This window comes from Heliangelus exortis, chromosome 14 (genome assembly GCF_036169615.1).
Source record: "Heliangelus exortis chromosome 14, bHelExo1.hap1, whole genome shotgun sequence".
Classification (NCBI taxonomy): Eukaryota; Metazoa; Chordata; class Aves; order Apodiformes; family Trochilidae; genus Heliangelus; species Heliangelus exortis.
In genome coordinates this window covers 7,902,274-7,923,646 of record NC_092435.1, presented here as the reverse complement: position 1 = coordinate 7,923,646, position 21,373 = coordinate 7,902,274, and the positions used below count along the sequence as shown (strand labels likewise).

Below are 21,373 nucleotides of genomic sequence, written 5' to 3'. Positions count from 1 at the left end.
GACTGCAGAAAAGTAGCTTAAGGAAGACAACTCATGATTAAGTTGAAAATTGTTTCTCACTACTTAGGTATTTTCTTCCACGTTGTTTTATTTGCAGGGCTGGAAGGCTTGCTAGTAATCACATTTATCAGTTCAGCTGTTAAAAAAAAAGGTTGTTTTCCTGAGATACATTCCCATGAGAAAATTTATAATATTTCCTTGTAATTGTCCTTCGTCTTGTCATCTTGTGCGTAGGCTGCACTCTGCCAAACAAGCCCTGTTTCTGTTCATAAATGAAACCAACATATTGAAATGCACCTTTTGAAACCATGTTTTCTTAAGCTTGACAGCTCTGTTTTACAGGTTATACACATTATTTTTCAGTTGTGATGAGTAAATGCTTTGCCACTTGTTCTTTTGCTACCTAGATATTTATTACACTTATAAGAATGTTTTGCATCGCTGAATAATTTGATGAGAGAAGAGAGGCAAGTACAGAATGTTTACCATTTTCTGTTTTCTGGTTTATTACCTGAATTTCTTCACAAAAAAGATAATCTGACACTGCAAAACAGCTTTAAAAAAAAAAAAAACAAAAAAACAAAAAAACAAAAAAACCCAGGAAAAATTACTAATGCTTCTTTGTATTAGAAAAGACACAAAGATCCTGTGAAATTTCTGAAAATGCATTGTTGAAATTTTCCTGGGCAGCCTTGCTTCAATTCATGTATACTGATGTCACAGCTAGATTACCAATTTCTGGTAATTAAAACAGGCATCCTGAGCTTGAGATGTCTGACAGCTTTTATTATACTAGAGAATTTGGTGGCTTGACAAAATAGATAAGACTGTAAGAAATTAACTGATTCTGCCTAAGGATTTATGTTTTCATAATTAATAGATGACCTGATAAATGGTGTTTTTCTTTTTTAGAAAGTCAACTCCAGTTATGACAAGTCAAGTGATCAAATTTGTTTCTGCTTATCATTGAATGTTTTAAAATTTTCTGCACGCCTGTGTTTTTAATTTTCTTTAGACTGGAGAATACACATTAAGGGGAAGAGAGAAATGGCATCAGTCTTCAGTATGTATGTATTTGGCTTCTGTCAGTTTGTTGAAGAATTGAGGCTGATAATGCATACAGAGATTAGAAAGTTACAGAATTTCAGGGTGAACCTCTGATGTGTCTGAACATAAGTCATCTCTTAGTACAGAGTTTTAATAGATAGGAATTACATAGAAATTTCCTCAGTTCGTAAATACAAAAAATGTTTTGAACTAAGCATTTGATGCCTATCAAGTTAGCAGACTGCAGTAAAAGCAATCATGGGGTCATGAAGCTGACCTCTATGGTTGCTCACTAGAAGCAGGTGATTTCAAACTGAGGGTTTGAAATACCTAGAATAGAAGGTGGAATGCAGTATGGTTAAGCAAGAAGAACAAAAACTATTAACATATTCTTTCTATGGATTTCTTGCTATATTAAATAACTTATTTGTGATTCTTGAGGCATGTTTTTTGTGATCTGATCCATGGCCCAAATCGTACATTCCTTGAAGATCAATTGTAAATAATTTAACTTTAAATGTGCACGCTTTCTATTCTAATTAAATCAGCTTTATGCAGCACTGGGGAGTCTGATTCAACAGTTTAGAAAACTAGTCATGACTATGACAAATCTAGCTTTCAGTCCTTGTTTTAGTTCAGTGTTTGTGCTTGTAATTGAATTTTTTTTTTTACTGGAGAACTCTGAATTTTATACTTCTTTACCATAGTTGTAATACACTGTTTTCTTTTTCGTGATGTTAAAACATGAGTTTCTAGTTGGGGGTTGAGGAGGATAACCAGATTGATGGGGTTTAACTTTAAATGTTATTAAGAAAGATTAAAGACAACAGAATAAGAAGCTATTTCAGAGGAAGTAATGGGAAGTTGCAGAGTTAATTTATTAATCTTGACATAGAACTATAGCTACATAAATAATGAATGCCACTTCTTCCCCCCTCCCAATGTATTCATGCACCCCAGTGACAAAGGTTTAGTCATCTACAAAATAGGCAGGAACTTTGTTCTGAGGAGAGGGGGGCAGTGGCAGAGGCAGAGCTAGGGTGGCAGGAGGGGCTCTGTTAGGTCACTGGCTATTAGATTAATTCTTGTTATTATCCTGCTAGGTGGAGACTGGTGTTTTGCTGAGTTTCTTATGGATGGTTATATAGTTTGCAAACAATCTTACATTCATTAATTTATATAATGTACCCTAGAAGGACTAGTATGTTCTTAGAAATTCTGTATAGCTTTCCTATTTTTGCCTGTGTGATTTCCCCTAGTAAGAGACAAGGGGAATGCCTAATCTTGTTCAAATCTTTTGCCTACCAAATGATGCCAGTTGTTTTTTCTAACTGATAGCATACATTTGAAGAATTCCAAGCTTATTTTAAAAGAATTGCAAAATCAAGGGAACCATGAATGAAAGAACAAAAATTACTGGAGAGAAAAAATTTCAAAGCAGTGTGTGTTTATCTTATCATTAAATAGAACAACAGTGATTTGTGAACTCATTTCAATTTTCAGAAAGGAACACCATTCATTAAAACAGAATCCTTTTTAGGAAATAAAAAGCTGCCTGCTTGAAAGGCACATATTCTCACTTGATATGTATTTATGCTCATAATTCTATGTAATGATGACTATTGGCTCATGACTAAATATGAGTTTTATTAGTTCCTTACTTGCTGTATTTCAGTGGTAGTGAAATAAACTGGGGAGATGTCTAGTTTAAGCATGTGGGGGGCTTTTGTGCACTGTGAATGTTAGAAAATACTTAATGTGCACTAAACACCAACTGGTAATTCCCTTTTACCACTACTGTACTACAGGATGCCTTCCAGCACACCACTAGGGAAGAAACAAATACACTCTGAATCAAACTCTGAGTATCTGGGAATGGCTCTGAACCCTTTTTTGTCTCAGAGTGACTGAGCAGTGGGGCATCATTTACACACTGACATGGAGTGCTGAGAGAATGTTAATGCCATTAACACTCTTGTCATCTGTTAACACTTGGGATTTCCTCTTAGCTTGTTAGGAAAAATAATTCACTTAAAGTGCTTTGAGGTGTCATTTTTAGGAAAGCTTGGTTTTGTTTTTTGGTCAACTTGAAATGCAGTAGGTACATTAATACCTGAGTTTGCTCATAGCTTGGGTCTTCTCAAAAATAACCCTGAAGGGGGAAAATTTCTTTGAACTTTTATATATGCCTGTACGTTTGAAGTAATGTTGGATTGCCTGAGTGTGTTTTAATCTGTTTTTAAATGTAGAGACATTTTTCAATGCTTTGGGAGCTGGAGAAGAGAACCATTCAATGGTATTTAAGTTCTAGGAATAGCATTTACTCCTCCTCCCCTGCAGACATGAGTCAAATTGAATTCACTGTTAATTGAGATCTTAGGGCTCTTAAGAATGTCTGCCTTCTACTGCATGCTCTGTAGGCTTTATTTCCTCAAATTTATTTACTTGATTGACACCATGAGCAAAACAAAGCCCAAAAGAACCCATGTGGTTGGTATACACTAAATTTTGCATTCAGAATGCTCTGTTGTAACTTCATGTACCTCTAAGAAATCTGAATTTGTTACTTGAGTATCAGATCTGAGATTTCAGTGAGTCGCTTGGCTGCTTGACAGCCACCAAATATGTATACCCCAAATTTACATTATTTTGTGTTGCCCCAGATGCCAGAAAATAATCACTAAAATGCACTTTTGAAAAAGAAATCACTAGCTTATCATTTTATGAGAGGTTACATTAAAAAACCTTTTATCTCTGAACACTCACATCATGGATATGCTAAAGCAACCGAGACACACTTGATTAAACTGATCGTGCTTGTAATTCTTAGAAAATACATCTGAAGGGCTGACGTATTTCATCAGCAGAGGCAGAAAATCCCACTTCTGCAAGCACTGTGATAGAAGATAGGAAGAATTAGTACATACATATAATCTGCTTTTCTTTTCCAAACTAGCAGCTTTTTTAGAAAAATCAGGGCATCAGTGAATAAACAGTGGTGAGGCTTTGCCATTTTTGCATTGCTAATTGTTGAAGCTCACAGCATCTCAGCATTTTGAATCTTATTGAAGAACTGACCCTGCCAAGTTCAAAATCAGATTACCAGCAATTTGTGCTATGTTTAGAGATGTATATTCAATTGACATCATTAAGTAGCAGTCTTATTTTTTTCCACTTATAGCTTAATGTTCTTGCGTTCAGATGTACTTGCTTACTTAGTGTTTAGAGAGTGTGTCTCCCCAGTCTATAAAATGTTGTGCTTGTACAGATTAGCCTTTTCCTAGGTGCTACTTTAAAGATCAGAAATGTGGCCAGGACCTATTGCAATTAGAAGGCAGATACCAGAAACACCTTCTGAAGATCTCAGTCCTGAGCAGCACAGCAGCACTCACACAGAAACAATTCCAGAAGCTGTAAATTCGTTTTATTTTATTTATTTATTTTAGGGGATTCTGTTGTTCAATGACAGCTATAACTGTTGCTATTCAATTCCATTTCAATTGAAAAATGTCAGCAAAGCCTTGTGGCATTTACTAATCCTTTCACTTACCTCATTTTTCACCCTGAAAAAAAATTAATCCCCCACTAAATTTTCATTGTAATATTTGCACGACTGGTGTCACATTTTGTGTGACTAGATATTTATCATGAAGGTCAATGGACAGCATTGAATTAATTGAGGGTTAAAGGTACTGTTACTTCTGCCTCTAAATATTCTAGACCTGCAGGACATTTTCCTCTTGCATTTGCTGTGACATGCAGTACTAGAAAGGTGTGAGTCTGTGTACAAAGTGAACTTAATCCTAATAGGATGGGTCTCCTTCTGGCCATGACTGGAAACCAATTGGGTTTGGTTTGTTTTTTAATAGAGTGGGTGGTGGTAGACAGTTGTTTTCCCAAATAAACATCGTCCTAAGTTTGTGGAAAAATCCTTCAATTTGTCTTGATATTGTTAAAATCCTTCTGGGAGGTCTGGGAAGTACTGTGTCTTACAGTTTACGGGTCGCTAGACAGGATTTAACCATTTAAAATGAAACTTTATGTAAATACATTTACTAATGTGCTGTTAGCACATGGTTAATGAGCTGCAACTCTTGTAGAATTAAAGAGACTTTCCAATTAAAGATGATTTTAACCTTTTAGAAAAAACCCTTTGCTATCTTTCTGCTTGGTCAGGTCCAGTCTTCCTGACGAGAGACAGTATAACATTGAGTGTATTTGCCTTAAACTGTTTCTATGACAGAAGAGAGTTGAGGAATCAAAAGAGGTCTGAGAATAGTTTTAGCCTTTGTATTTATGCCCTTTGCTTTATTTCCTCTGAGTAAATGTTATACTAAGAGTTACATGAGAAATAGTGGCAGGAGAAACTATTGGTCTCTCTTCTACATGGAATCTGTAAATTTAAGCAGCCAGTGTGGAATTGCAAGGGCTTCTGGTAGGCTACTTGGAATAGGAGATTTATTTTTAACCATAGCAAACACACTATCTGTTGCAAATCTAAAGCCATCTCCTTTGGTCTACTCCCTCTCTCAGTTTTTATGAGGCATTCTGAAGCTTTCTCTAATAAATGTATGTGGGTTTCTGTGTGATTGTTTCGTGTTTTGCTTTTTTTTTTCTAATCACACAAAGTATAAAGTTTTCCTTAAGGTGGGCTAAAATTCTGCGTTTTCTTCCGTAGTGCATAGTGCATCAAAAGAATTCTTAGTCTTGTTTATTTGCGTGTCATCAAATAACATAAATACTGAAGAGGGTTTTTTTGTGTTGAGATATTTAATGTTAATTGTTTTATCTGGCACAGTTGCTTAGTCTGCCTGTTTCTTAGTTAAATAGAGTTTGGAAAACTTTAAGTTGGTCAAGTCTAGTCTGGCAAGATTTCAGATTTTTATTGTCCTAATACAAGGTTTTTAATTATACTTCTCTTTGCTTTTGCTTAATTCACTTGTTTTATGTTCATGTGTTTTAATATCTTTATATTCCTTGATGAAAATTAATTCTAGAGAGGCCTGCATGAGATATTCCATTCTTTTATGAGCACAGCATGATAGAAGCCAACAGAGAGATGCTGGTATATCATTGTTTCAGTGCTTGACCACTTGTGTGAAAATTGTTGATTTGCTTTGGGACAAGATCAGCCTCCCAGACAACAGACTGCCTTAAGGGCTTAAACAGCAAATCATGGTGTGTAGCAATATATTTGGTAGAGTTAAGGTATCAGTCAGGTTCTTCAGGGACTGGTGCAAAGTCCACTTTATATAATGATTTCAGGAAAAGCGCTCAGTTAAATTCTCAGAGAAGGGATCACACAGTTGGAAGTGCAGTAAAACTCATGGTACCTTGTTGAGGAGAATGATTTCTTTTCAGTTTTACTAATGGTGTGCTCTTTATTTTGTGTTACCTTCAGGTTTTTTGATGTGTTTATGTAGATTCTGTATAAAAATAGCGTGGAAGTTGCCTGTTAAGCTGAGGGAGGTAATGCTGAAAGATTGGAGGCTGCACCTGGAAGGGTGGAGAGCAAAAGGAGAAGCATATAGAGTCAGTAACTTATCTGCCTTGATGAAAAGTCGTAACATTTTTCGTAAAAATGTTCAATGTGTAAATTGAATTAAAACTTTGTATTTAAATACTACTGTCCGTTAGAAGATTTCATTGCAAATTGTTTTTCCCAGATGGTGAAGTTACCCAGTTCATCTGGATTTTCAGTGTCAGTTGATGCCTTTTTTTTTTCTTTTTTTTTTTTTTTAATTGGTGGTGTTCTTCAAAGGTCTCTTCTCTTTCCTTCTTGTTTTCCCCTATTCATGCGGGAAGAATTGAGTCATCTGCAAAATGTCCTTCTGCCAGATTGAACACAACACTTTTTGAAAAGAGCTTTTCCACTTCCCTGAGTGCTGTACATTTTGTCATTTTATTTTCTGTTTGATTGATTTTAAAGCCAGCAAAATATGTCCACTGTGTCCAGATTAGGTATAATCATTACATACCTATATAATCATTGCAAAGCTATGTAATATTGTATAGGTGTAATTGTTATTTAGATTGAATTTGAAGATCACCTTCTACTGTGCCATATGTTGATGTATAATGTTAATTTCTCTTAAAAACTATTTGATATCTATAGAAGATGCAGTTTCCCATGGGAAAAGGATTCTTTGAATTTAACTGTTCTGGACTAAGGTACAGCTTTCATAAAGTTAATATTTAAAAGCAATGACTGTGGAACATTATAAATGCAAAGTGTTATCCGAAGTAGATTATCAGTTTTCTTCATGACACTATTTTTACCTTCAGATTTTTATTTAATTTTAAAGAAGTAAAGCCCTGATGTGAGGGGACATAAGAACATACTGATTTCTTTCGTATTGGGCTATACAATAAATCGTGTGAGCAGGCAGTACAGATAATCAGGAGGTTCCTTTATAGTATGAATACAGAAAGAAATTGGCCACATGTTACAAATGGGGAGGCATAATGAGACACAACAGGGAGCTGTGTAGTAAATAAATTATCTTTCTGATTTTTGTTTATTGAAAAATAAGTACTTGGTAAATTACGCAATAGAAACTTCTAAGTTCTCTGGTTTAAGTCCTGACATTTGACTACAGGTTTGTGATTTTTGTTTAATCTCAGAGATTATGTAGAGTTACCACATGAGGGAGCTCTCTTCTATTCTGCATCCTATAGACAGCATCTAGAATTGTGCTTCAAAGCTATTACTGAGTAATATTCAGAGGGTTTTATACAAGGGAGAAAAGTATACAAGGGTTACTGGAATGCATTTTTAGAGTAACTATTGGCTAACTAATGAGAGGAGAAGTTTTGACAGTAATCTACACAGACACATGAAAAATTATACTGAAGGAAAAGCCTGCTTGTTTAGGAGATTCTAAAGAACGAAATTATATGAACAAAAATCAATGGAACTTAAATACATGGAAATCTAAAGCTTCTTGATTGTGAATAATTGCCTGAGGGAAAATGTGCTTTCATCCTTAAATTTATATTAAACCAAGTTGTCCAGTTCACTGAGAGACATTTTTTTTAAGGATTTGTGCACTGCTAGAATGATAATTCATTAGAGATCCATTTTCTAATTGCTGAATGCTTCTTTAAAATCTGAAATTAAAGGGAAAGTACACTCTAAATTCGTGGAGCTGCATCAATAGATATCAAAATCAAGCTGTTATGAGCTTTATCAAAAATATTGGTGTTGATGGAACTGCTTTTTGCACTCTACCCATCTCCAAAAAGAAATTAAAAAATCTTTTTGGAGAAAGTGGACTCTTTTTTAAATCAGTGTGTCTGAGTGTAGGAAACTTGAATTTTGGAGACTGAATGTCCTGTGATTATACTCTGCTTTTCTGTCTGTCGAGAACATCTGTTTAGGAAATGCATTTCAATGTTTGTTGGCTGCGATAGAAATTTGGTGGGAAACTTCTCGTTCCTGACTTTTCCTGTAGCTGGTATTCAAAATACTGTTTAGGTGCTCATTTTTAGAGTGCAGTCCTTCAGTCATTTTTTCCTGTGCTTCAATTTGTGTACACTCCACTAAAGCAGTTCTTTGCTCCAAACGAGCTTCAGTTTTAATGAATTTATTCTGTGCTTTTTTACCAGATGACACAAAATTATTTCTTTTTCTCATTGATTTTGATCATCTTAGGTTCTTGAAACCTTACGGAAATTTTTCAGATTTCTAAGCACAAGAAAATGAGGACTTCTGACATTGCTGCATTAAAGGAAACCTAGAAATAGAAGGAGTCACTTCTCTTTTCCTTCCCCACACTTTTCCAAAAACTTCATCTAGATGAAGTAACCATCAGATCTACTGATTGAAGCTTGTTAACAGAGGGTACAACTGACAGCTCAAACATACCTCTCTTAATTAAATCCAGATGAAGTGAGGAAAATATGCATGATCAAAGAGAAAGTGAAGGTGGTTGCAGTTGCTCTGAAAGATTTAGGGCACACAAAGATGTAATTATTGTTTAAGGCATCTCATTGTGTGTTCCAAGGCTAAACAAAATTTCTAGGAGTGGCTGCCTTACTGTGGCTTTGCTGAAATAGGTATCAACAAGTAATTTTTTTTTATTGTTTGAGCATTGTTTGTCAATGTTGTGTTATTTGAAACAGTTACTTTTAATTAATTTCAATATAATGTACAAAACAAATTTTGCAGAATCATTTTGCTTGTACTAGGTGCCTTTTAGTTGTTTTGTGGTTTTTTTTTTTCTGAGCAGATTTTTATGTAATTATTCTCCAGGGAGCATATGCTGGAAATCCATTACTCTTGCAGCATTTTTTCTTTGATATATTCTTCACTATCATGTCTTCTGTGTTGCTTTCTAATTAATGCATGAATAGCAATTATGATTAATTGTTTGTCACCTTAAAAAAACAGAGAGATTGGATTTTGATAAAGCTATTAATACCATTCTTCAAATTCTTTCAAATTCTGTTTAAACCAAAATATCACAAATGAGAATTGCGTTGAACAGTAAGCTAAATAATCCTTCACATCCTCCTTGAATTTTCTAAGACTCCTTTTGCCTTTCTTCTGTCCTGTCACCTTGTGTCCCTTTTTGTAGCAGTCACATCAGTTACCACTTGTCACACGGCAGTGTGTGCTGTAGGTCTGAAAAGGTGTAAGAGCTGCAATGTAAGAGGGTGAAATACAACTGACATACACTGACTGTGGAGCTGTAACTCCGGCTGTATCTATTTAATTCTTCATCTAATATAACCTTCATTTTCCTTATTTTTTAACAGCTCTCACAACTTCCATTGCAGAACAAATGTTTTGGAATAGCCCAGCTCTTTCATTGATGAATTCAATTTTGCTATTCTCCTAAGAGGATGTTTTTCACCTGTCAGGCAGTGTCAGTAAATTCCGTTCCTCTCAGCATCTTTTTTTGCAAAAGCAGTTGCAAAGTTCTGGTGACTTCATCAGTGAAAATAAAGCTTTGTTTTTGTCAAGATGAAAGGTTTGTTGTTTTCGTTTCCCAAGTTCTAGAGCTTTTAGGACTGTTTTGATGTTTCTGTCTTTGGTAAAAATGGGAGTGAGGACTTTGGGGATTATTTCTCTGTTACAAACATGTATGGGAAAAAACCCACCTTAATTATGAGTTCGGCAAGTGTCTTTTTCTCTAAAAAAAGACAAATGAGTGTTTTTAGGTTAAGGCGTAGCTCTGACTTTGTAATTTTTTTCAATTTAAAAAATTTTTTTTTATTTAAGATAGGCAAGGTCTGCTTTTCTCTCTATCCTCTTTACAAATACTGCTTTTCACGTGTTATGTTTGGGGAGCCAATTGTACTTGTTTACTTTTGAAGTGTTCTTCATCTTACCACGGGAAATTCTTACATAGGGATTGTAAGTCTTTGCGCAGACTTTTCCAATAGAAACCAATTTAAGAAACAGCCTGTGGAGCTTTGTTCCTTAGACTGAATATTTTATAGGCTCTTGTTTATCAGTTTTTGCCTACAGAGTTCCTATGGGACTTTTAAAGAAATGAGTGCTGATCTTTGTGTCCTGATTAACAGAAGTATAAATAAAAAAAGCTGTATTGAAATTATGTTGACATAAGCTTTCTCTTGTGAATACTAAAGTGGTGTACATAGAATCAATGGAAATAGTCTTTTCATTATTGAGAAGTTGAATGCAGGAAAATGAGGAATTTATATGATTGCTTAGAGCTAGAAGTAAACACTGGCAGATTTTTCTGACTTCATCATGATGGAAAGTTTAAGGGATGTTTAGGGACAAGTCAGAAAGCCTCATCTTAATTAACATGAACTTATCAGGGTTCTACAATTTAGGGAGAAGGAACAGGTCACAGGTAGCATTGTTATCAGATGATCTTTCTGTGATCCATGAGCACAAACACTGAAATTATATTCACAGAGTTCTATTATTGCCATTCTATGATTCTATTATTAAATAATTCTGATAGCTAATGACTTTTTTAGCTCCCAATGTAACAAAGGCCAGAAAGAGGGATTTAGAGCTCTTTGCTGTATGGTGACTGAAAAGTACGTGTTCTTTAGGGGTTTTTTCTGTTGTATTCTGTCAAATGCTCAGCGATGAGATAACTTGCATTGTAATGAGAGAGAAATTCTCACAATGAGGTTTTTTATGTCTAATTTATTAGTGAACATTTAAGCTATTCAAAAGTGCATGATTTTGTGTAAATGGGTTAAATGAGGCCCATTCTATGGACTTTTGTTTTTTGGATTATAGTTTAGGTAGGTGAAGTGTATTGTAATGGAGATTTTTGCAAATATTTTAATTCTTTTTGCAGAAAACAAAGACTTTCAACAGGAAGGAAAGATTAGGTATATAACAGTGGTTTGTAATTATCTGTGTGTACTGCAGAAGGTCCTGTCTTCTCTGTAGTCGCAGAGATACATTATGTATGTAGTGTGAATGATAAAATTGTTAGCATCTGTTTACATACTGATAGGTGAAAATAAAGCTATTGGTGTAAATGACTTTCTGTTATTAAAGCTGAATATCTGTCTTCAGCTAATAAGTTTTGTTTGTGTTTCTCCAGTTCAATTCAAAGAATGCTGTATTATGAATGAGCTTGGAGATTAGAAAATGAGAGCACTGGTGCATCCTTCATTAAAAATGATGATACTGTTGAATCAAACTTTCTATTCTAAATGTATAAAACAGACTTTTTTTCTTAGCTTGGCAGTGCCTTGATCCAGAGTCCTGCTTTCAAATGGTAGGATGGAGTTTTGAAAGGACAGTGTGGAGTTTGAAATATTTTTAGTGCATTTTCACATCTAGTGGTGGTTGTTTGAAAATAATTTAAAATATTTATTTTCTGATTGCAGTGTATTTCTCTAATATAAGTTGTAGATAAGTGTACCATGGAAAAAATAAGTGGTTTTCTCTCTGAAGAGTGTATGGCAATAGATTAGCAAGCTGTCTACTTAGTGGTTTTAATTTCAGGTGATCATGTCAAGTGATTGCAATATTTTCACAGATGACTTTGAAGCATGGGTTTTCATCTTTTTTGCAAAGTCAGACAATGAGTTGGCTCAAGTGCTGATAGGAAGCTAAATCAAACCCAATGCAGATAAATAAACTCAATTATTTGGTCCTTATCCTTGCTTTAGCTGAATTGGTAGTGTCTTGTGAAATTCTGATTAGAATAATCCGTTTATTGCAAAACAAGTTTCAATGGTAAGGACCACTTGATTTCTTGAAATAATGAATTATTCAGCAAGGCAATTTTAAAACTGGATGTTTATAGTTCATAGTGAGTGTTCTGACAGCTGGTTTGTTCTCAGTATTTCATGTTTCTCTTCAGTAGTTCTCATAATCTGGTTTAATTTTAGCATGCTCGGAGTGGGAAAAGATATATTTGGGTGAAGTACAGTGTGTAAAACTTTTCTGTAAATTTGAGATTTTTAAAAAATGCAATTAAGTTGCATTATATATCCATCTTAGTATTTGAGATGTTATATATTGAAGTTAAAATCAACAGAATATCCTAAGCCTTGCTTGTTTAGATATCTGAGAATCACAGAATGGTGGAGGTTGGAAGGGACCTCTGGAGGTCATGGATTCCAACCCACCAGCTCAAGCAGGGCCAGGCAGAGCAGCCTTACAGAGCTGTGGCCAGATGGCTTTTGAGTATCTCCAGATTTCCACAACCTCCCTAGATAACCTGTTCCAGTGAGCAGTCACCCATTTAAGCTCAGCCTGGCTCTTAGTCAGCACTTGATTCAGACCCAGAAATGTAGAAGCCCAAATTTGAATTAGGTTGTGAATTTTCATTAAAGGACCTTTAGGTCTAAATGTAGACCTGACCCCTCTGTGGAAGGAGAGTCTTCTAATTATTTTCTGATTTCTTGCCTGCTGTACTGTACAGCTAACTTTCTTTTTTTGCTGATTTCCTTGTGCTGAGGAGGTCAAGTGCCACCTATGAATAAGATTAATTTGCAGGCAGATCTGGTAATGTTAGTTGATGATGCATTGATGTTAGTAAAATGCAACATTGTGATCAGTGGTGTCACAAATGGTTTTTAATCCCATTCTTGTATGCTTTATCTAATACATCATACAGGCATGCAAACAAAACTCAGCTGTTGTGTGCTTATTTACATAATTCTTTCTGCCTAATTAGTTCTCCACCAACTATGTCATTTCAGGCTCCAACAGTGTTACTTTCAAGCTTTTTGAATAGGCAGTTTTTCAGCACATTTATTAATTTTCCCACAGTCTGCAGTTACGTATTATGGATGGAGCTGACTGGCAGTTAGTTAATGGAAATAAAACTACTGTTTCTTCAAACCATACGAATGCATGGTAAAGATAATAGGCTGGGTTTATACCATTAGAAATTTATATACTCTGCATTAGGTTAATAAAGAAGTTGTAATTCAAACAAAACATCACCTATTGGTAGTTTTCCAGATACTCCTGACGTATTTGTCCCTTTAAAGTGTTGCCGTGTGTGTGTGTGTCTCCAGAATATTAAAGTGACATTATCATATGCTGCTGCTTTCCCTCCTGCTTTAAGTACTGCTGACATTAATTCCAGAGTTCTGCTCAGGACAGGAGAGAAACATTCAAACATGTAATTTGTCATGGAAATTTTAATAAGCCAGTTTTAATTAGGCCATATTATTGAAGACACAGAACATTCTGATGGAAATAGTCAATTTTCAGAACAGTAAATGAGTACACAAGTGTTTGGAATAGCTAACAAAATTATAAATTATTTCAAATTGTAAATTTAGTAAAGCATGAAAGAGTACTTGTTGACATGTATATTTTTTCACAGTATTTAGGATTATGAAGGCTCAGAGCTTTATCTCTGTGTAATGATATAGTTCATAGACATTTTGCACTTCTCAATGCAGATTTCTCAATCTTCAACTTAAAGCTCACTCTGTTTTTAAAAAATGCATTATTTTAAGAAATTATTTACACTGGAAATAGTAAATGGATTACCAGTTTTCCTATTGTAAATTATAAATTACGATGGATGGCAATTTTTATCTAAACCCAGTGTGCTGAATAAAATCTTAACTGTAGAAGCAAACAGAAATGCACTTAAAAAGCCTGGTGTGGACAAATTTAAAGGAAATCATATGGAGAATTATAATGAAGCCATGTTTCTATTTTTTAATGATGCTGTGCTGTCTTTTGAGAACAGTTTCTGTCTGTAATGGGTATTAGGATCAATGTGTATAGCATAATAAGAAACCTTGATATATTCAGCAAATCCAAAGTTAACTGAAAAATAAGTAGATCACATATTTAAATCAAGTTTAGGTGGGTTTGCTTTTCAGACTCCTAGAAAATCCCAGGCTGATTATTTTTTACCTCCTCATTATAGTACTGATTTATATATCTTAATAAATCTATTGATTCTTTCTCTTTAGGTTGAATATATTTAAAAATGAGAACGTTTTTCCATCTCTAGTGCCAGTCAGTCTTGTGTATTCTTTTGCCCTGGTGTTTTTGCTCTCTATTAGGAGTTAATCAATCTGTAACATAAAGTCATCCATATGTTAAATTTTTTTGTGTCACCACAAGCTTTTGAGAGTCAAGTGTTGCATGAAAATCTCTCCCAATGGAATGCTGCTTTCACCTGTTTTCAGCTTCCAGTAAGCAGTAGCTGGAAGGACACATCAAAAGAACTGTTCACTCGAGGAAATGCTTTTGGGAGGTGTTAAGATGGTTCTGGCAGATGCCGCCTTCTTGTCTTGCAGTGCCTTCTTTCTTCTCCTGAAGGTATCTAAGACTTCAAGTCTCTGCTCTGTTTTTTTAGTGCTTCAGATCTGTGGTTAATACCCATAAAAATCCATTTTAATAGTGACCATATGCCCCGGAGAGGCACCTCTTTAGGTGCTGGAACACCAGTGTATTTTTTTTTTCTGCTGTAGCGTATGTGGTGTTGATGAGTGCCAAGCCATCAGTGCTGGTTTTCATTTTCTTTGTGAATACTGACAATAATAAACAGGTCTTGCCATTGGGCTAGTGATGTTTTTTGTATGTTGAGGTACTTATTATTTGAGTTATTAATATATTGATGGGAAGTTCATAGCAGATGTTAGGGTAGAAGTGATTACTTTATCATCAGTAGATTTGGGGTCTTTAACCTTGATTTTTCTCATCTTTTTTTCTCATCTGTTTACATGGAAAAAACCTGGAGAAAGGATGGAAGTACCATAGTAGTGATCCTAGTATGAATGTAAAGCATTTAATTCTCCTATTGATGGTTATTAATGGTTGTTTCGCTCTGACATAATGTGGTAGCAAAGTGTCATGGTAACAGTTGCATCCATTGCTTGCTTAATTAAGTGAATTAATTTAGGCATCATACTGAAAAGCCAGCAAACTGTAGTCATCTGGTCATATTTCAAAGTGTAAAAAATCATTCACTTACAGAAAAGATATTTTAAGTCAGTAGAGCTGGCTTTATACAGCCATACTAATATTTACTTGTATAATAATGCTACAGTTAATATTTTTACTGCAGGAATTCTTACACATCTGGGTACCTAAACATTTCTTTTTTTCTCTTTCTTGTGGTGGTTATTGTTAAGCAAACCACAGAACTGGATGGAAACTTAATTTGGCAGCTGTAATGCAAACACATAAACAAAATCTGCTTTAAAAAAATCTAAAGAGGAAAAAATAGAATTAATAGCTGAGTAATTCATTAACAAAAGTTAAAGAAGTAATAAGGGTAATGGAAGTTAATGGTTTGCGTTTACTGGAATATTTGTAGTTTAAAAGACATGAAGGTGTTTTTGCTGTTTTTTTGTGGTTTAATTTTCTTTTGTGACATGGCAGGCAGAGAGTTTTACTGGGTTGCAAGAGATTGGGAGATAAGTATGGTACTGAAGGAGTCTTGGCTTAGAATGGTCTTATGGCTATGAAAGAAACTGAAAAATAGATGTATGTGGAAAAAAGCTGCTGAATAAAGTTGTTTTTCTTAGTTGAACAAGTATCTTTACACTTCATAGTGTAGTTTTCTGTTTTGGTTCAGACTAGTAAGAAGCAAACCTTGTTTACACGTTTTAGATGAGCCCTTATTAAAGCTTCAATCTATATTAATGTAAACTGTTGCAATTAAGTATTTCTGCTATGCAAAGTTCTGATAGCTTAGATATTTCAGTAGTATTTTTTCATGAAATAGAGTAGGCAAGTATGGCTTTGCTTCTCTGGAATGACTGTATTTGCAGTGACTCCAAGTAGTACGTTTTGTGGTGATGTTTCAGTTACTAATATTTTATAAGTATGAAGATCTAGTCTCTTTGCTCATCATATTCATCTGTCTTACTGACATTCTTTTGTCTTACAAGCCATCTGTTAATGATTTTCTTATTTACAGTTTGGCACTTACTAGATAGAAAATAATAATGTTGAAATTACACTTTATGTATCTATGTTGTTACTTTAATATGTTCTAGTTTCAGTAGCAGTATTGTGGTGAAGTGTTGGGGGTTTTATGATTAATGGTAGTTTGGGTTTTTTGTTAGTTTTCCTTTTGAATTTGCAACCAAATGGAGAATTTGGTTTTTTTGTTTATTTTTTTTTAAAGGTATTTATATATTTTTATTTATTTTTTATATTTGTATATATGTATTTATGTATTTTTGTATTTGGCTTTGTATTACAAGAAATGTTTTTTTAAGGAACCATAGACACCATTTGTACCAAGTGTGCATTGTATTAAACTAAGAAATTCAGCTGTCCAAGCTTGAAGCTCTCGCCAGACAAGTTCAACTTCATTACAATAAACTGAAAATATAGCTATTACAATGGTGTTTAGAATGGCACGTACTATATAGTAGATAATACCATTTCAATTTCCTGATTTTTATAAATTAAGATCCATCACATTGTTGGTTTCTTATTCTGGCTCTTTTAAATGAACATTATATAGTAACAGAATAATACAGCTTTGCTTTTTTGCTGCCGAGACTATAATGAAGAGAGCTACACTTGGAAAATTATTTTTTAGGAGGAAAATTTACATAATGTTTTTGTCTATACTTTGTTAAAAAAAGCAGTTTTATGTGATTATTTACATACCCTTCCTTTAGTAAGAGTAGAATAATCCAGATGAAATATTAGGCCTCCTTCTAAAGAAGGTATTTTCAGCTTTGTTACATTTGCATGTGGCTTAAGAAGTGACAGCCTTTGAAGTGCTCAAGAGTATCCAAACACTTTGGAAAAGTTATGAATAGAATATCCACCTGAAAGCTATTCCTTTATCCTTCCATTGTCTATTTTATGAATAATTTTTTTTGGCATGTGTTGTCTAACCTCAAAAACAAATGGTTGCTACCATTTCTTTGTGTGTCTCTTTCCCCTAATTAATTATACTTTGCAGAGAGATAGGGAGTTTACAGATACTGAAAAATGAGGAATGTTTTACTAGACAGAGTCTCAGAGTATGAGGAAAGGTTGAACACTGAGCTCTGCTGTATTGAGTCATTACAAGAAAAAGCCACAGGCAGCCAGACTCTGATTTTTGTAGTTCAGGGAATAACTTGTGTTTTTTCTCCTTGGGTTTTGATGTGTACAGCTCACCACTCTCATCAACTGCTCTTCAGTATAAGCAGAATGAGTTTAATCCTGTATGAGGTTGTGGGGTTTTTTTTTAACAGCGATTTGAGACTTTTTATTTTTGTGGATATAAGCAACTGCAACAGAAGAAAACAGCAGACTGAAATTTACTTGCTTCAAGGCAAACTAAAATTTGCCCGGGTAGTTTGCATCCTTACTGTATTTGCAAGTGAATTGTTCTTAAAATATTGTTTTCATATGAGGGGGGAAAAAGTGCTGCATTTTCCTGTTTAAAAGGATTATGCCATATTTCAATAGTGACTGCTGGGATGGAAGTAAATCTCAGTTTCATTTCTAGAATTCCCTCCTTCTTGTTGTAATAAAATCCTTCTGTCATTCCAGGGGGCTTTTCTTACTAATAATTTTTCAAAGCTGTTTGAGTTACCTGGGGCAGCTGTGTGGATATTCCATTTTTTAAAATTCTGTGAAATTGCATAGTTGAGAGAGCACCCCAAATAATTGTGCCTAGTGCAGGATGCCTGAGACATGAGCTGAGCTGTGTTCAAGAATCCACAGAGATGGCACATCTTAATAAAAGGCAAAGACAATTAGGTGTCATACTGTATAATTTTGTCATGGGTGCTTAAGCACAAAGCCAATTTTACATATATATATATATATATATGTATTTCTATGTACATAATAGGGAGACCATGGCACCACTTGAATAGTGTGGGACATTGTAGTCAGATGCTCACAGCAAATTTTCAGTGTATCTTTTCAAATAATGTATTTTACCAAACTGATTGTTTATTACAAGAAAAATAGAATGTTTGGGAATTAGGAAGTCAGTTGCATAATCTGTTAATGACAAATCTTCCCTACTGGTAGGGATCATTTAATGGAAAAGTGTTCCTCTGCCTTATGATGCTATGACCTTGCAGACATGTAAACATCAGCACATAGAAATATCATATTTGAGAACAGGGCAGCACTAAGCAATTCTTCCAGTTTTAATCTTGATACTGTTTTCTTTCCTTTTTTTTTAACTGTTAAATTGGATTTTTTTTTTTATTTGAATCATTTTCCTTAACAAAACCTTACAGCTTTGCTGAGAGTGCCCGAGAGCAATATGAAAAATTGTCCATCATGCACAACAACATGATCAAATTGTATGAAAATTTGGGAGAATACTTCACCTTTGATCCCAAAGCAATAAGCATAGAAGAATTCTTTGGTGATCTGAGCAACTTCAGAACTCTGTTTTTGGTAAGTCATGTCTGCAAAATTATTATTATATGTATTTGTATTTCTTCTTTCTCCCAGTTTTTATTGTTTCCTCTTGTCTCTATTTCTCTTGTTATATTTGACTTGGTTTTGTTGTATGGCAAGAAATTGGATATTTCCAGAGTTATTTAGGTGTTGATCACTGATGGCTCTCAGCCTCCAGTTTGTGAATTCCAAACTCATCTTTTAACGTGGTTGAGACAGTGTGGTTGATGGCAAGTTATGGCTTTTTATGGAGGAATTTAGGATTTTCATTTTAAACAGTTAAGGTTTTTAATGAATCTAATGTCATCTTCCCTAATAGCTGTTTGGGATCCATAATTAACTGCACCATAGAAAGTGTACAGGGAAAACAGATGCCTGGAATGTCACATTGTGTCTCTAGAGAATATTAGCATCACTTGGAAATACCACCATTTACCATACAGCTGTGGCTCACTGATCTGTCTGTTGCCAGTAGATGGGTTAATTTATCATGTAATCCTGAGGACTTTCATTTTCAGAGTGATGAAAACTTTTACTGCAATGTATTGGCTGAAATTATTTATTTTTTTCTCCGCAAGCTAATGACCAATTCCTTTATAATTACTAAATATGCCAACCCATCTCCATGAAGACTTCTTAGAAACAGGAATAGTTGTTATTTCTGGTATTTCTGGGTATTTCTAGGGATTACTTTTTTTACAAATTCAAGGCTTATATTTTCAAAGGTGGATATCTGAATTTGAAAATCTACTTCATTGTAACTATTTGAAATAGACTTCAGACTAGCAGTTTCCAAATATTTGATGAAAATCTGTCCTCATATATATTTAAACTGCAGTGAAGGTGATAGGAGGTAGAAGGCAAATGTGTTTTCTAGAAGGGTTGGAATGAAAGTACTTCCAATTGCACTTTTATTTTTCCTTCTTTTGACTTCTTAAAGGTCTGTCTGGTGGCCTGTTGCTCTTTAATGATTATTATGGAATCTCCAGGTAGAATTTGTGTAAGAAATTCATGTATTGCTATGGAGTGACTGAGTAGTATCAAGGGTTTTCATTGGATAAATATGAGAAATTAAATGTGAAGTGCAATATCTCCTCTAATAAAGAGGCTGGAATATTTTTGTGGACTTGTCAAATGAACCAAAAGCAGAAAAAACCCTAGTTAACCTATAGTTAACTATATCCATCTGATGCTCTGATCTTTGAAATTTTTGTGTCATATCTTCTAAGCCCCTTTTTAAAGTAGTTAATAAATAGGGAAATGAGCTTAGACCATAGGTTTGATGCATACTAATTCAAATAGTAATGCTTCAACATTAACAAGTGAAATCTGTGGCTTACGTAGCTTAAGGAAACACTCTCTTTTCCTTGGCCTCTTTTGTGCTTCAGTCAATTCACTTGTTCAGATATATGCAGCAGTAGTAGTAATTGTAATTAGGTCTTTTGAGAATTTCTCGACTTATTTTATCCACTAGAGCTGAACCTTGTAGACTTTAGTGGCATAAAGATTCTTGTTTAGGGATTTATTTTTTTCCAGGCACTTGAGAAAGGCCTAGGGCAAGCATTAGAAGTTCACAGTACAGTAATTTTTTTTTTCCTTTTTTTTCTGTAAGGAAAAAGAATACTGTAAAAACTTTGGTTTTCTGCAGCATTTTAATGCCATATATCAAATGGGAAATAATGTCCATTTTTGATTGCTTGAAGTAAAAAATATATTCTAATTGCTTGCCTTTTGCAAGTTGAACAGAAACAGTCTTGAATAAAAGCATCTCCATATGGTGTAAGCATTCGGAGGCTGTTAGGCTGAGTGACAAGGTGCAGAGTATAAGAAAAAAAAAATTCCAGAACAGTCAATGTTGTTTTTTCACCTTTCATTCTTCTGATCAAAGGGTATCAGTAATGTAGTGATACTCCTTTGGGTCCACTAGTTTCTCTTCAATTTATTTTTCAACAAAATTTTCCGTATAAATAAGTTGTTCTGCTATCCCTAAATAACAGGAGAAAAGGAAAAAGTAGGCAGTGGGGTGATACAGTAGCTGAACTTTCTCAGTTTCTCTGTAAGACATATTGATTGCTGTTGGAACACTTCCTATACTTTTCTTAGCAATACACAATTACCCAGAAATTGTTTTGTAGAGACTTTTTTGTTTGCTTTATGTCATTAAAAATGTCCAGATCCAAAGTTTCCAGTTGGGTACCCAATTAATGTTTTATACTTAGTTGTTAGCAACATCCATCTACCTTTGTGTAAGAGAGTAAGTTTTTTTTTTTTGGCTGTTCTGTGATGTTGGGAGGAGAAAAAAAAAAGCACTGTGTAGTTAGGAATTCAGTCTTAAGTTAAACCATCATATGTCTGCAAATAAAGAAATAAACTTAGAGCACTTCTGCCCAGTAATGTAAGCAAAAACTCTTTGTGAGCCTTTTCAGTTCATTGAGCTGCAATATATTGAGTCAACCTAGACATGCAGATACAGGACACAGAGTTTATTTATTCATGTCATCTTTTATATCTGCTCCCATTTTC

At 34.4% G+C, this 21,373-nt stretch overlaps 1 protein-coding gene and 1 long non-coding RNA gene across 6 annotated transcripts in view; both read left to right on the top strand.

Moving 5' to 3' along the window:
* DIAPH2 (diaphanous related formin 2) overlaps positions 1-21,373 on the top strand; it is a 202,596-nt gene that overhangs the window by 103,012 nt on the left and 78,211 nt on the right. For all 5 annotated transcript variants that reach the window (XM_071758065.1, XM_071758064.1, XM_071758063.1 and 2 more), the window contains one exon: positions 18,684-18,847. In XM_071758065.1, coding sequence (XP_071614166.1) covers positions 18,684-18,847 — 164 coding nt within the window. The remainder of the gene's footprint in view (positions 1-18,683; positions 18,848-21,373) is intronic.
* LOC139802675 (uncharacterized) lies at positions 989-10,021 on the top strand. The gene is made up of 2 exons (XR_011728745.1): positions 989-1,071; positions 9,808-10,021. It is a non-coding gene; the product is annotated as an uncharacterized lncRNA (long non-coding RNA).